Source organism: Martes martes (genome assembly GCF_963455335.1).
Source record: "Martes martes genome assembly, chromosome: 1".
Classification (NCBI taxonomy): Eukaryota; Metazoa; Chordata; class Mammalia; order Carnivora; family Mustelidae; genus Martes; species Martes martes.
The window spans coordinates 197,166,787-197,181,024 of NC_137888.1; the positions used below are offsets into that span (position 1 = coordinate 197,166,787).

Here is a 14,238-nt window from a genome sequence, read left to right on the forward strand (position 1 = left end):
TTCCTCGCCCACACTGAGAATCTATAACCATGCTCCCATCTTTTTCTTTTGCCAGTGTCTATGTGTATTTATGTTTGTCCTGATAGTATACAAATATTATACTTGGGGTTCTTTTTGACGAGGGTCTTACTTTTTTTGCCTATATATATATATATATTTTCTCTCGTCGTATACTTTTATCAGTCTTTTTGTTTGTCTGTTTTTGTTTGTATACGTCATAAATCTTACCCTGGGGCCCATTTGGGCTGAACCTTCTCTTTTATCTTCCCTTTTTTTCCTGTCTCTCTCTCTCTTTTTTCTTTTTCTTTTCTTTTTTCTCTCATTTGGGTGGGGAATCCTGAGTGCTCAGAAGCGTTCCAGGGTGCACCTTGACTGCAACACGGTCGATACATCCAGCTACATCTGTCCAATCATCTCTCACCAAAATGACTAGGAGGAGGAATCCCCAACAGAAGAAAAATACAGAGGATGGGCCTTCCGCAACAGAGCTAACGGCTATCAACATAGACAATATGTCGGAAAGAGAATTCAGGCTAACAATTATCCAGGCAATAGCTAGGTTGGAGAAAGCCATGGATGACCAAACGGAATTGATTAAGGCAGAATTGAAAGCGACCAGGAATGATGTTCATAATGTTAGGGCAGAGCTGAAGGCCACCAGGGATGAGGTTCACAATGCTCTCAATGAGTTCCAATCTAATCTAAATTCTCTAAAAGCTAGGGTAACTGAGACAGAAGATAGAATTAGTGATCTGGAGGACAAACAGATAGAGAGAAAGGATCAGGAGGAAGCCTGGAACAAACAGCTTAGAAGCCACGAAAACAGAATCAGGGAAATAAATGACACCATGAAACGTTCCAACGTCAGAATTATTGGAATCCCTGAAGGGGAGGAGAAAGAAAGAAGTCTAGAAGATATAGTGGAACAAGTTCTTCATGAAAATTTTCCCAATCTTGCGAATGGAACAAGTGTTCATGTACTAGAGGCAGAAAGGTCTCCCCCCAAGATTATAAATTCCAAAAAAACATCCAGGCACCTCATAGTAAAATTGAGGAATCATAATTGTAGATACAATCTCTTGAAAGCCGCTAGGACAAAGAAGCTCCTTACATACAGAGGAAAGCCCATCAGAATAACGTCAGACCTGTCCACAGAGACCTGGCAAGCCAGAAAGGGCTGGCAAGATATATTCAGGACACTAAATGAGAAGAACATGCAGCCAAGAATACTTTATCCAGCAAGACTGACATTCAAAATGGATGGAGAGATAAAGAGTTTCCAAGACCGGCAAGGCTTAAAAGACTATGCAACCACCAAGCCGACACTGCAGGAAATATTAAGGGGGGTTCTATAAAAGAGGAAAAACCCTAAGAATAGCATTGAACAGAAATATAGAGACAATCGACAGAAAGAAAGACTTCAAAGATAACACAATGTCAATAAAAACGTATCTCTCAATAATCACTCTCAATGTGAATGGCCTAAATGCGCCCATAAAATGACACAGGGTTGCAGATTGGATAAAACGACAGGACCCATCCATATGTTGTCTACAAGAGACCCATTTTGAACCTGAAGATACACCCAGACTGAAAGTGAAGGGATGAAGAAGCATCTTTCATGCCAATGGGCCTCAAAAGAAGGCAGGGGTAGCGATTCTCATATCAGATAAATTAGATTTTCAACTAAAGACGGTAGTCAGAGATACAGAAGGGCACTACATAATTCTTAAAGGGACTATCCACCAAGATGATCTAACAATTGTAAATATCTACGCCCCCAATATGGGAGAAGCCAATTACATAAGAAAACTATTAATCAAGATAAAGAGTCATATTGATATGAATACAGTAGTAGTAGGAGATCTTAATACGCCTCTCTCAGAAATAGACAGATCATCGAAGCAGAAAATCCATAGAGAAATAAGAGCATTGAAGGACACATTGGACGAGATGGACCTCATAGATATATACAGAACATTCCACCCTAAAACAACAGAATAATCATTCTTCTCAAGTGCACATGGAACCTTCTCCAGAATAGACCACATACTGGGTCACAAATCAGGGCTCAACCGATACCAAAAGACTGAGATGATTCCCTGCATATTCTCAGATCACAATGCTTTGAAACTGGAGCTCAATCACAAGGAAAAGTTCAGAAGGAACTCAAACACCTGGAAGCTAAAGACCACCTTGCTTAAGAATGCTTGGATCAACCAGGAGATCAAAGAAGAACTTCAACAATTTATGGAAACCAATGAGAATGAAGACACTTCACTCCAAAACCTATGGGATACAGCAAAGGCGGTCCTAAGGGGGAAATACATAGCCATCCAAGCCTCCCTCAAAAAAACTGAAAAATCCAGAATACACCAGCTGTCTCTACACCTTAAAGAACTGGAGAATCAGCAACAAATCAAACCAACCCCACACGTAAGAAGGGAAATAATCAAGATTAGAGCAGAGATCAATGAGGTAGAAACCAGAGATACAGTAGAACGTATCAATGAAACTAGAAGCTTGTTTTTTGAAAGAATCAATAAGATCGATAAACCATTGGCCACACTAATCCAAAAGAAAAGAGAGAAAGTCCAAATTAATAAAATTATGAAAGAAAAGGGAGAGATCACATCTAACACCAAGGAAGTAGAAACAATCATCAGAAGTTATTATCAACAGTTATATGCCAATAAGCTAAGCAACCTAGATGAAATGGATGCATTCCTGGAAAACTATAAACTCCCAAAACTGAACCAGGAAGAAATTGACAACCTGAATAGACCGATATCTAGTAACGAGATTGAAGCAGTGATCAAAAACCTCCCAAAACACAAGAGCCCAGGACCCGACGGATTCCCTGGGGAATTCTATCAAACTTTCAAAGAAGAAATAACACCTATTCTCCTGAAGCTGTTTCAAAAAATTGAAGCAGAAGGAAAACTTCCAGACTCTTTTTATGAAGCCAGCATTACCCTGATCCCCAAACCAGGCAAAGAACATACCAAAAAGGAGAATTTCAGACCAATATCACTGATGAATATGGATGCCAAGATTCTCAACAAGATCCTAGCAAACAGGATCCAACAGCACATTAAAAAGATTATCCGCCATGACCAGGTGGGATTCATCCCTGGGTTACAAGGATGGTTCAACATTCGCAAATCAATCAATGTGATAGAACAAATCAATAAGAGAAGAGAGAAGAACCACACGATCCTCTCAATTGATGCAGAAAAAGCTTTTCACAAAATCCAGCATCCGTTCCTGATTAAAACGCTTCAAAGTATAGGGATAGAGGGAACATTCCTGAACCTCATCAAATCTATCTATGAAAGACCCACAGCAAATATCATCCTCAATGGGAAAAAGCTTGCAGCCTTCCCGTTGAGATCAGGAACACGACAAGGATGCCCACTCTCACCACTCTTGTTCAACATAGTATTAGAAGTCCTAGCAACAGCAATCAGACAACAAAGAGAAATAAAAGGTATCCAAATTGGCGAATAAGAAGTCAAACTCTCTCTCTTCGCAGATGACATGATTCTTTATATGGAAAACCCGAAAGACTCCACCCCCAAACTACTAGAACTCATACAGCAATTCAGTAATGTGGCAGGATACAAAGTCAATGTCCAGAAATCAGTGGCTTTCTTATACACTAATAATGAAAATACAGAAAGGCAAATTAGAGAATCGATTCCATTTACTATAGCATCAAGAACCATAAGATACCTCGGAATAAACCTAACCAAAGAGTTAAAGAGCTGTACTCGAGGAACTACAGAACACTCCTAAAAGAAACTGAAGAAGACACAAAAAGATGGAAGACCATTCCATGCTCTTGGATCAGAAGAATAAACATCGTTAAAATGTCTATACTGCCCAGAGCAACCTATACTTTTAATGCCATTCCAATCAAAATTCCACCAGTATTTTTCAAAGAGCTGGAGCAAATAATCCTAAAATTTGTATGGAATCAGAAGAGACCCCGAATTGCTAAGGAAGTGTTGAAAAACAAAAATAAAACTGGCGGCATCACGTTACCTGATTTCAAGGTTTACTACAAAGCTGTGATCACCAAGACAGCATGGTACTGGCATAAAAACAGACACATGGACCAGTGGAACAGAGTAGAGAGCCCAAATATGGACCCTCAACTCTATGGTCAAATAATCTTCGACAAAACAGGAAAAAATATCCAGTGGAAAAAAGACAGTCTCTTCAATAAATGGTGCTGGGAAAACTGGACAGCCATATGTAGAAGAAGGAAACTCGACCATTCTCTTACACTGTACACAAAGATAAACTCGAAATGGATAAAAGACCTCAACGTGAGACAGGAATCCATCAGAATCCTCGAGGAGAACATAGGCAGTAACCTCTTTGATATCAGCCACAGCAACTTCTTTCAAGATATGTCTCCAAAGGCGAAGGAAACAAAAGCGAAAATGAACTTTTGGGACTTCATCAAGATCAAAAGCTTCTGCACAGCAAAAGAAACAGTCAACAAAACAAAGAGGCAACCCACAGAATGGGAGAAGATATTTGCAAATGACAGTACAGACAAAAGGTTGATATCCAGGATCTATAAAGAACTCCTCAAACTCAACACACACAAAACAGACAATCATATTAAAAAATGGGCAGAAGATATGAACAGACACTTCTCCAATGAAGACATACAAATGGCCACCAGACACATGAAAAAATGTTCATCATCACTAGCCATCAGGGAGATTCAAATCAAAACCACATTGAGATACCACCTTACACCAGTTAGAATGGCCAAAATTAGCAAGACAGGAAACAACATGTGTTGGAGAGGATGTGGAGAAAGGGGAACCCTCTTCCACTGTTGGTGGGAATGCAAGTTGGTGCAGCCACTTTGGAGAACAGTGTGGAGATTCCTCAGGAAATTAAAAATAGAGCTTCCCTATGACCCTGCAATTGCACTACTGGGTATTTACCCCAAAGATACAGATGTAGTGAAAAGAAGGGCCATCTGTACCCCAATGTTTATAGCAGCAATGGCCACGGTCGCCAAACTGTGGAAAGAACCAAGATGCTCTTCAACGGACGAATGGATAAGGAAGATGTGGTCCAAATACACTATGGAGTATTATGCCTCCATCAGAAAGGACGAATACCCAACTTTTGTAGCAATATGGACAGGACTGGAAGAGATTATGCTGAGTGAAATAAGTCAAACAGAGAAAGTCAAGTATCATATGGTTTCACTTATTTGTGGAGCATAACAAATAATATAGAGGACAAGGGTAGATGGAGAGGAGAAGGGAGTTGAGGGAAATTGGAAGGGGAGGTGAACCATGAGAGACTATGGACTCTGAAAAACAACCTAAGGGTTTTGAAGGGGCGGGGGGTGGGAGGTTGGGGGAACCAGGTGGTGGGTATTAGGGAGGGCACAGATTGCATGGAGCACTGGGTGTGGTGAAAAAACAATGAATACTGTTATGCTGAAAATAAATTAAAAAAAAAAGAGAAGTAATAGTAGGAACTAAAAAAAAAATACTGAACTGATAGAATTTGAATGTGTATAATCCAATTTTATGTTTTGAGGTTCTTTTATGTTAATAACTGAGACAGAATTGATCTTTTCTACATTGAAACCATTACATATGATTTTTTAAATTTTAGCATGAACATTTTTGTGTGCTATTGAACAATAAAATATATATTCTATTAATTTTTAAAAAAATAAAAAATAAAGAGCGCACTCCTTGTGATGAGCACTGGGTGTTGTATGGAAGTGCTGAATCACTAAATTCTGCACCTAAAACTAATATTACACTGTATGTTAAGTAACTGGAATTTAAATAAAATCTTGGGGAAAGAAGATCCTCCTACACTGACTGCTCTTCAACACCTGAAGACAGTTTTATAAAATACTTTCTTCAGACTTTAGAAATATTATTCTTGAAAATCAAAGTGCAGGAGATTTGTATGCTGAATTGATCTTATGTAGCTTTCTAAGATGTACATCAAAAAGACAGTCTCTCTGCTTCCTTGGAGAAAGAGTGCTTCCAACAAATATGACTCCCCTGTATAACTCTTTAAGCCATATCTCCTTTGCCTTTCTGAAACAAACTGAATCTAGGTACAGATTTTTCTGCTAGCAAAGTAGTCCCCAATTTCCTTTACAACTATTATAAATAGGAACGTTGCTCCTGGATTTAAGATGAGTCCCTTGTTATCAGAAATATCTGATTTTGCTGGCATTTTCTGAGGCACTGTTTCTTGATCCCTAAACATTCTATCTCCTTTTCTCATCTCACCTCCATGTAGTTTCTGCCACATTTCAATTCTCATTAGTCCCATTATTAAACTAAGTGTTATTAAATTAGGGGTATTATTTTTGTGTTTCAAGGTGAGCCATTCACATTCATGAAATTATTTCCTTAGTACTTTCAGAAATGTATGCCTTCATGATCCTTGTCTAGACACTCCCTTTTCATTTTTACACAACTTCTATCCAGTCTTGATGGTTTTGGCACTCCTTACCTATAAATTTGAGGTAGTAGATTATATGTTGCAAAGGTTCACTAAAAGGATTTTCAAGTTTCCTGTCTCTATATTCTCATGTCTGGTATTTTATAAAAGAAGAAGGGGAACAATAAAAAGCATGCTGGTCATGCATTCATATTAGAATCTTCTTAATTATAGTCTTATTATGCCTCAATAACAAATTTTATCTTAGAAGGCATACCAGTCATTTACTAATACCTCTCATGTCTAAATCCACCCTTTTTTTTTTTTCAGTGTAACAGTATTCATTGTTTTTGCACCAAACCCAGTGCTCCATGCAATACGTGCCCTCCCTAATACCCGTCTAAGCACCGACTCTGAGGCCGGGATTTGCCAACTTTGCCTCACAAGCTCCTTTGTCTGGTGGGGGGCACTGGAAAGTTACTGTGGAAAAGGAAATAAAAAGTGTTAGTGCGGTTTCTATAAACCATTCCACCAGAGAAAGTTGGTTCCAGCCTCCAGTTGCTTTTGGCACTCCCAGAAACAACTTCACTGCCCTTCTTCACACATAGCAGCAGCAGCCATGTGATTTTATCTCCTCAGAATTTGAGCTCTAGTGTCTCAAGATCCATCTTCTAAGTTCCTGAGTTCTGGTACCCCCAACCCATTATCTTTTGTTCCCCCAGCCATTAGAGTACAGACTTCTTTCTGCAGTTATTATTTTGGGTTGTATTGGCATTTCCTTTTTTTTTCTTTCATTTTTTCAAACATGTGTGTTTGAAACTCCCTACATTAAATTCTAACTTATAAAGTGACTTATAAGTTTCTCTTTTCCTGACTCAACCCTAACTAAACTCTGATGCTTTCTCAACCTCTGCTCAAAAACATTATTTCTAGTACCAAAAGCTATCATATATAATAACCTAAATTTTATATTTTAAAATGATTAATTTTAAAAATCAAAATTTTATAGTAGCTATATATTTATATTTATTATACACATAAATATATATATTTATTACTTCTAAAATTTGGACATGACAGTAAAGAATTTCTAAAAATCACTCATAATCTGAATGTACAAAAATAACAAATGTTAACATTTTTATATATTTACATCTTGTCTCTCTTCTATCAGAGATTGCACTTGTTACCCTATCAGAAACTTTTCTCATAATGCAAATAATTGTAAAAGACATGCTGCATGCATAATTGTTTTTATAAAATTCACAACAATCCAGGTTACCTTTCTAGCATACAAGAAAACAGATTAAAGTTATCAGTATTTAAAAAATAGTGTGGCCTCAGATTTATATGATATATAATAAAGCAATAAAGCAAATTTATTTTTGGCACGAAAACATCTTAACAACATATTTTATACTACAAACTAAAAAGAAAAAGGCCTTCCTTTGCAACTTCTAAAAATTATAAATAAATTTAGTAAGGCCAGCTACTCACCCCCTATTACTGACAATTGCCTTTTTCAAGTGAATGTAATTTGCAGGAAAGATCCCCTGTAAAAGAGAAAAGATTTCCCATTAGAAAAGGAAATTCGTGATTACCATCCCATATATATTAAAATAGCAGCTGGATTTCAGCATGGAAATACTCTATCAATAATACAGTAGATAGGGGTGCGTGGGTGGCTCAGTCAGTTATGTTTCTGCCTTAAGCTTAGATCATGACCCGGGTTCTGGGATGGACCCCTGCATCTGGCTCCCTGCTCAGCATGGAGCCTGCTTCTTCCTCACCCTCTGTCTGCCGCCCCCTTGCTTGTGCTTGTGTTCTCTCTTGCTCTCAAATAGATAAATAAAATCTTTTAAAAAATACAGTAGATATCTTAGTGTAGCAACCACTTTGCATATTAAGAATGCAAAGTTGCACAAACTATATACATTATATAGGAATTTCATTGTCATCTGCACTCAGAGTCCGTCCTCAGGGGAAAACTGTGATCTTAGGCAACTATAGTCTTTTTGGTAATTCCAATACAGATTGGAAATATTCCATCTAATCACTCTCAGGATATAGACTTATAAACAGAACTTGGCATGTACCTATAAAACCAACAATATTACCTAACCAGCTAATATCACCTATGTTATCCAGCTCTGAGCTGGAGAAACAATTCTCAGACTCTGGCTCACATTTATATTCACAAGAATGAATCAATTTAGAAGTTTTTATAAACATTTCTTCTTTTACTCTTTCATTATGGAGTTTCCATTTTCATATTTGCTAAATTTGATTTCAATTCCTAACAGATAAAAAATGAATTGTTTTTAAAAACAATTAAGTGGAGCATAACAAATAATATAGAGGACAAGGGTAGATAGAGAGGAGAAGGGAGTTGAGGGAAATTGGAAGGGGAGGTGAACCATGAGAGACTATGGACTCTGAAAAACAACCTAAGGGTTTTGAAGGGGCTGGGGGTGGGAGGTTGGGGGAACCAGGTGGTGGGTATTAGGGAGGGCACAGATTGCATGGAGCACTGTGTGCGGTGAAAAAACAATGAATACTGTTACGCTGAAAATAAATAAAAAATTTAATTAAAAAAATAAATAAATAAAAATAAAAGTAAAAAAAAAAACAAAAAAAAAATTAAGTTTTCCAATCAGTGCTTCATTCTTTTTCCTGATGTATGAGAAACTCCCTTCAAATAAAACACAATGGCCTACATTTTTTATACTCTCTGGCCTCCACCACTGCCAATAATAAATCTATACCAGACTAGGCCATCAGCAGCTGGACTTTATAGTTTTCAATGTACAGATTTCTCACCTCCTTGGTTAAGTTTATTCCAAAGTTTCTGCTTGCTTTCACTGCTATTTTAAATAGGCTGTTGCCTTCCTTTTTTCAGATATTTCACTGTTAGTGAACAGAAACACAGTTAAATTCTTTGTGTTAATTTTGTATCCCGCAACTTTACTGATCTTTTTCTTTCTTTAAAGATTTTATTTATTCATTTGACAGAGGAAGAGCGATCACAAGTAGGCAGGCTGCGGAGAGGGTGGGGGAGCAGGATCCCCACAGAGCAGAGAGCCTGATGCAGGGCTCAATCCCGAGACCCTGAGATCACTACCCGAGCCAATGGCAGAGGCTCAACCCACTGAGCCACCCAGGTGCCCCTTTACTGAATTTTTCATTGGTTTTAACATTTTTTTGGTGGAGTCTTTAGGATTTTCTACATATATCATATCATATGCAAGCACATACAATTTTACTTCTTCCTTTCTTATTTGAATACCTTTTGTTTCCTTTTCTTACCTGCTGTTCTGGCTAGGACTTCCAGTATTCTGTTTAATAGGAATGGTGAGAGTGAGCACCCTTGTCTTGCTGCTCCTCTTAGAGAAAAAGATTTCAACCTTTTACCATTGCATATGATGTTAGCTCTGGACTTGTCATATCATGGCCTTTCTTATGCTGAGGTATGTTACTTCTAAACCCAAATTGCTAAGTTTTATTCATTAAAGGATGCTGCATTATGTCAAATGCTTTTTCTGCATCTACTGAAATGATTATACGATTTTTATCTTTCATTCTATCAGTAAGATATATCAAATTTATTAGTTTGATAATGTTAAACCATCCTTTCACCCCTTGATATGATCCTTTAGAAGTGCTGTTAAATTCAGGTTGCTAATATTTTGTTGAGAAGTTTTGCATCTGCATTCATCAGGGATACTGTCTTTGGTTCTCTTTTCCTTTAGTGTCCTTATCTGGCTTGGGTATCAGGGTATTACTGGCCTCATAAAAAGAGTATGGAAGTGTTCCCTCCTCTTCAGTTTTCTAGAAGAGTTTGAGAACTGGTACTGACTCTTATTTTTTTTTAAGATTTTATTTATTTATTTGGCAGAGAGAGAGATCACAAGTAGGCAGAGAGACAGGGGAAAGCAGGCTCCCTGCCGAGCAGAGAGCCCGATGTGGGACTCGATCCCAGGACCCTGAGATCATGACCTGAGCCAAAGGCAGAGGCTCAACCCACTGAACCACCCAGGAGCCCTGGTATTGACTTTTTAAAGTTTGGTAGAATTCACCAGTAAACTCATCAGGTTCTGGACTTTTCTTTGTTAGAAGATTTTGGTTGCTTATGCAATGTCCTTACTCACTACTTAGATGATTAACAGTTTTTCTATTTCTTCCTGATTTATGCTTGGTAGGTTATATGTTTCTAGGAACTCACCCATTTGCTCGAGGTTATCCAATTTGTTGATACTAATTTGTCATAGCATTCTCTTATAATCCTTTCTATTTCTATGGTATCGTTTTAAATGTTTCCTATTTCATATCTCATTTCATTTGAGTCTTTCCTTTTTTCCCTTAGTCTATCTCAGGGTTTGTCCATTTTATCTTTAGGGAAAAAAAAACCTGTTCTTAGTTTTGTTAATCTTTTCATAGTTTTCTGGTCTCTATTTCATTTTTTCCACTCTGATCTTTGTTATTTTCTTCCTTCTGCTAAATTTGAGCATAGTTTTTTTCTTCTTTTTCTAGTTCCATGAGATGTAAAGTTGGGTTGTTTATTTGACATCTTTCTTTTTTCATATTGTAGGCATGTATTACTATAAAATTCCCTCTTAAAACTGCTTCTCAAACTCAACACACACAAAACAGATAATCATGTCAAAAAATGGGCAGAAGATATGAACAGACTCTTCTTCAATGAAGACATACAAATGGCTATCAGACACATGATAAAATGTTCATCATCACTAGCCATTAGGGAGATTCAAATTAAAACCACATTGAGATACCACCTTAACACCAGTTAGAATGGCCAAAATTAGCAAGACAGGAAACAACGTGTGTTGGAGAGGATGTGGAGAAAGGGGAACCCTCTTCCACTGTTGGTGAGAATGCAAGTTGGTGCAGCCACTTTGGAAAACAGTGTGGAAATTCCTCAAGAAATTAAAAATAGAGCTTCCCTATGACCCTGCAATTGCACTGCTGGGTATTTACCCCAAAGATACAGATGGAGTGAAAAGAAGGGCCATCTGTACCCCAATGTTCATAGCAGCAATGGCCACGGTCGCCAAACTGTGGAAAGAACCAAGATGCCCTTCAATGGACGAATGGATAAGGAAGATGTGGTCCATATACACTATGGAGTATTATGCCTCCATCAGAAAGGACGAATACCCAACTTTTGTAGCAACATGGACGGGACTGGAAGAGATTATGCTGAGTGAAATAAGTCAAGCAGAGAGAGTCAATGATCATATGGCTTCACTTATTTGTGGAGCATAACAAATAACATGGCGGACATGGGGAGATGGAGAGGAGAAGGGAGTTGAGGGAAATTGGAAGGGGAGGTGAACCATGAGAGACTATGGACTTTAAAAAACAACCTGAAGGTTTTGAAGGGGCGGAGGGTGGGAGGTTGGGAGAGCCAGGTGGTGGGTATTAGGGAGGGCACGGATTGCATGGAGCACTGGGTGTGGTGCAAAAACAATGAATACTGTTACACTGAAAAGAAATAAAAAGAAAAAGAAAAGAAAATATTTCTTAAAGTGTAAAAAAAAACTGCTTTTGCAACCTCCCATAGTATATTGTTTCCATTTTAATTTGTGTCAACGTATCTTTTTATTTCCTTTGTGATTTTTTTTGACTACTGGTTGTTCAGAACTGTATTGTTTAATTTGAACATGTTTGTGAACTTTCCAGTTTTCTTCCCATTATGGATTTCTACTTTCATACCTTATAGTCTAAAAAAGACATGTAGTGTAATTTCAATCTTCTTAAATTTGCTAAGCCTTGCTATGTGACCTGTCATAGGATTTATTCTGAAGAATGTTCCATTTTCAGTTGAGAAGAATGTATATCCTGCTGGTGGTGGATGAAATGTTCTATCTACCTCTGTGAGGTTCGTTTGGTCTAAAGTACAGTTCGAGTCCAATGTCTCTTTGTTGATTTTCTGTCCAGATAATCTATCTACTGAAGTCTCCCACTATTATAATCTAATTCTCCCTTTAAATCTGTGTTTAATACATTTATTATATATTAATATATTAGTTTCTGATGCACCTCTATGAATGGTATATCTTCTGGTTGAGTTGATCCCTTTATCATTATATAAATGACTTTCTTGATCTCTAATTATACTTTTTGACTTAATGTCTATTTTACTCAGTGTAAGTACAGCTACTTATGCTCTCTTTTGGTTTCCACTTGCATGAAATATCTTTTTCTATCCCTTTACTTTCAAGCTATATGTATCCTTAAAGCCTGAATAAGTCTCTTATAGTCAGCATGCAATAAACTGGGCCTTGTTTTTTAATCAATCCAGCCACTTTAGGCCTGTCAATAAGAGAATTCAATCCATTTACATTTAAAGTAATTATCAATAGGTAGACACTTACTAATGCTATCTCATTATTTCCAATTCTTTTATAATTGCCTTGCTTCTTTCATCTTTTGCTGCCTTCCTTTGTGAACTGATGATTTTCCACAGTGGTATGCTTTGATTCCCTTATCTGTCATCTTCCAGGATTCTGCTGTAGGTTTTGCTTTGTGGTTACCATGGTTTTATGTAACACATCTTATAAGTCTATTTTATACTCATAACAACTTAACTTTGATCATCTATAAAAACTCTACCCTTTTACTCTCCCCTGCTTTGATTTTGATGTCACAATTTACCTGTGTTTGTATTTTATATTTTAAAATTACTGTAGCTATGTTTTTAATACTCTCATCTTTTAATACTAGAGTTAATATACCATCATATCATAGTATTAGAGTATTCTAAATATGACTATATAATAACCTTTACCAGTGTGTTTTATATTTTCATGCTTTCATGTTCTTAATCAGTGTTCTTTCACTCAGCTTGAAGAACTCCTTTTAGCATTTTGTAAGGCAAATCTAGTGATAAATTCCCTCAGCTTTTGTTTAGTTGGGAAAGTTTGTATCTCTCCTTCATTTCTGAAGAACGGCTCTGTTAGGGAAAGTATTCTTGGTTGGTGGGGCTTTTTTTTTATTTCAACACTTGGACTATATTACCCTACTCTTTTATAGCCTGTATTATTTTTGCTGAGAAATCCACTGGTAGTCTAATGGGAGGGCGGGGGTAGTTACCAACTTTGTTTCTTTCGCTGCTTTTAAAAATTTACCTTGTCTGTGACTTTGACAATTTTATTATAATGTTTCTTGGAGGGGATTTCTTCATGTTCAGTTTCTCTGGTGACCTATGAAGACTATGAACTTAGATGTCCAAATTTCTCCCTAGATTTGGAAAGTTCTTAGCCATTTCCTGACCCCTTTTCCCCATCTTCTCCTTTTAGAACTCCAATGATTCACAAATTGGTCCCACTGATATGTACCACCTATCATGAAATCTTCCTTTAGTCTTCCTCATTTTTTTCTTCTTTTCTAGTCAGATTTCATCTGACTGTATAATTTCAAAGTTCCTATCTTTAATTTCACTGATTCTTTCTTCTGCTTGATCAAACCTACTGCTGATGTGCTCTACTACATTTTTTTCCATTTCATTCACTGAATTCTTCAACTCCAGAATTTGTTTGGTTCTTCTTCATTATTTATCTCTTCAATAAAATTGATAAATTTTTTATATTGTTAATGTACTGTTTTCCTGATTTCACTGAACTTTCTTTCAGTGTTTCCTTTAGCTCATTAAACTTCCTTAAAAGAGCTTTTTTGAGGGGCACTGGGGTGGTTCAGTCATTAAGCGCCTACCTTCGGCTCAGGTCATGATCCCAGGATCCTGGGATCAAGCCTCACATCAGGCTCTCT

At 37.2% G+C, this 14,238-nt stretch overlaps 1 protein-coding gene across 1 annotated transcript in view; it reads right to left on the reverse strand.

Annotated features, from left to right (window-relative positions):
• DOCK3 (dedicator of cytokinesis 3) overlaps window positions 1-14,238 on the reverse strand; it is a gene marked incomplete at its 3' end in the record, with an annotated part of 615,312 nt that overhangs the window by 384,072 nt on the left and 217,002 nt on the right. Inside the window, exon 4 of the mRNA XM_080804908.1 lies at window positions 7,948-8,003. Within this exon, the coding sequence (XP_080661034.1) occupies window positions 7,948-8,003 (56 nt within the window). The remainder of the gene's footprint in view (window positions 1-7,947; window positions 8,004-14,238) is intronic.